This window comes from Sorghum bicolor, chromosome 3 (assembly GCF_000003195.3).
Source record: "Sorghum bicolor cultivar BTx623 chromosome 3, Sorghum_bicolor_NCBIv3, whole genome shotgun sequence".
Taxonomy (NCBI): Eukaryota; Viridiplantae; Streptophyta; class Magnoliopsida; order Poales; family Poaceae; genus Sorghum; species Sorghum bicolor.
In genome coordinates, this window is record NC_012872.2 from 58,530,120 (window position 1) to 58,531,934 (window position 1,815).

The window sequence follows — 1,815 nt, forward strand, 5'->3', positions numbered from 1 at the left end:
ATCTACTCAGCAGATCATTTGCAGTTTGTTTTTACATCAAAACACTAGTGCACCGGTATCTTACCAGGTGGTCTGCTGGGACCGGCCCAAAGCCCAATTCATACGTACTATAGTAGCATTTCGCATCGCATGCCCGCAAATTACAGCTTCTATCTGTTCCCAAAGGCGGATGCTCTAACAAGCATGGCATCGCCGAACTGCATGCATGCAGCTCGTCCAGACCTGCCAAATCTGCCCGGAGTCGGACGACTTGAAACGCCAAATCTGCCCGGAGTCGGACTACTTGAAACGCCAAATCTGCCCGGAGTCGGACTACTTGAAACGCCAAATCGACTCGAATACCCTGCCCTTGCCTCCCCTTTATAAGCAGCACACGACCAGACGACCCATAGACAAAGGATCGGTGGCTCAGCCTCTCAAGCAGATCCTATTTGCCCGGCACACAGTTGTCTAAGAGACGACAACAGCGCACGCAACGCCGCAAGCAGGTCCTCCGGGCCGGGCTCAATGAAGAAGGCCACGTTCGCGTACGACACCGACGTCGTCATGCCCGTGGACGACGGCACCACCGCCGTAGTGATCCACACGACCGTCACGAACTCAGGCGACGCCGTGAAGAGCTTCCTCCGAGAGATCCGCAGGACCACCGGCGCCGGCGGCAAGAACGAGCCCCCCCTCATCGTGGGCCTCGACACCGAGTGGCGCGTCGTCGTCTCCCACGACGACGGGTACCGCGACAACAGGATGGCGGTCCTGCAGCTCTGCGTAGGCCACCGCTGCCTCGTCTTCCAGACCGTGCACGCCGACTACGTCCCGGCCGCGCTGAGGGCCTTCCTCGCCAACCCGGACCACCGCTTCGTCGGCGTCTCGGTCGACGGCGACGTCGAGCGCCTGTACTGCGACTGCAAGATCCTCGTCGCCACCCCCGTGGACCTGAGGCACGTCGCGGCGGAGGTGCTGTCCCGGCCGGAGCTCCGCAGGGCGGGGCTCAAGGCCCTCGTGCGCGAGGTGATGGGCGTGGTCATGGAGAAGCCCAAGCACGTGACCATGAGCAGGTGGAGCCGCAGGCCCCTGTCGCCGGAGCAGGTCCGGTACGCCGCCATCGACGCCTTCGTGTCCTACGAGGTTGGCCGCCTGCTGCTCACCAGCCAGCGCGCGTTGGAACTAGAAGATGCGGCCGGCGCCGCTGGAACGATCTCGCCGTTCGTGTGCTTCGAGTTGCCGTAAATAATTTAAGCTGATTGAAAAGATGTGTTGTTCAGTTTTTCTCATAGCTAGCACTAGCAGCGCCTGCTGTTGCGCTGGCAAAGATTGTTAGAGAGTCAGCCGAGCGTTTTGCGACCAGAATTAAATTGTACGTTTTGATTCACGTTTACTTATTTCGTTGATTTGAAGGGAATTTGGATTTTTTTATATTACATTTACTTTTGTATTTGGGCCCTCCACAAGTTCTTCACATCGACACGAATTAGGTCTGACTGTCTGAGCACGTATTACGCGCAACGCCTGCTGCTCACAGCCAACGTATTGAACTGACTTGTTCACCTGTTGGCTGTTGCCCCATCTGTACTTTAGCTCGACGATGAGCGCGGCTGCTCCTATACGCCGTGACCGTGAGGTTACGAGGTCACAGCCGCCGACAGCTCTCCCCCCTGCGCTTCAGACCTACACACGATGTAGGGTATTGGTCACCTTCGATAACCAAGGAAGGCCTGCTTAGTTACACAAAAATTTGTAAAATAGTTATACGGCAAGTGCTTCGGTACTCTCTTTTTAAAAAATTTAACGAATCTTAAAGCAGCTAATTAATAAAAT

The 1,815-nt window shown here is 56.1% G+C and overlaps 1 protein-coding gene across 1 annotated transcript; it reads left to right on the plus strand.

The window, feature by feature from the left end:
- Positions 425-1,411, plus strand: LOC8061814 (Werner Syndrome-like exonuclease). The gene has a single exon (XM_002456045.2). It carries the CDS (start codon positions 508-510, stop codon positions 1,225-1,227), a length of 720 nt encoding a protein of 239 aa, XP_002456090.1. The 5' UTR covers positions 425-507; the 3' UTR covers positions 1,228-1,411.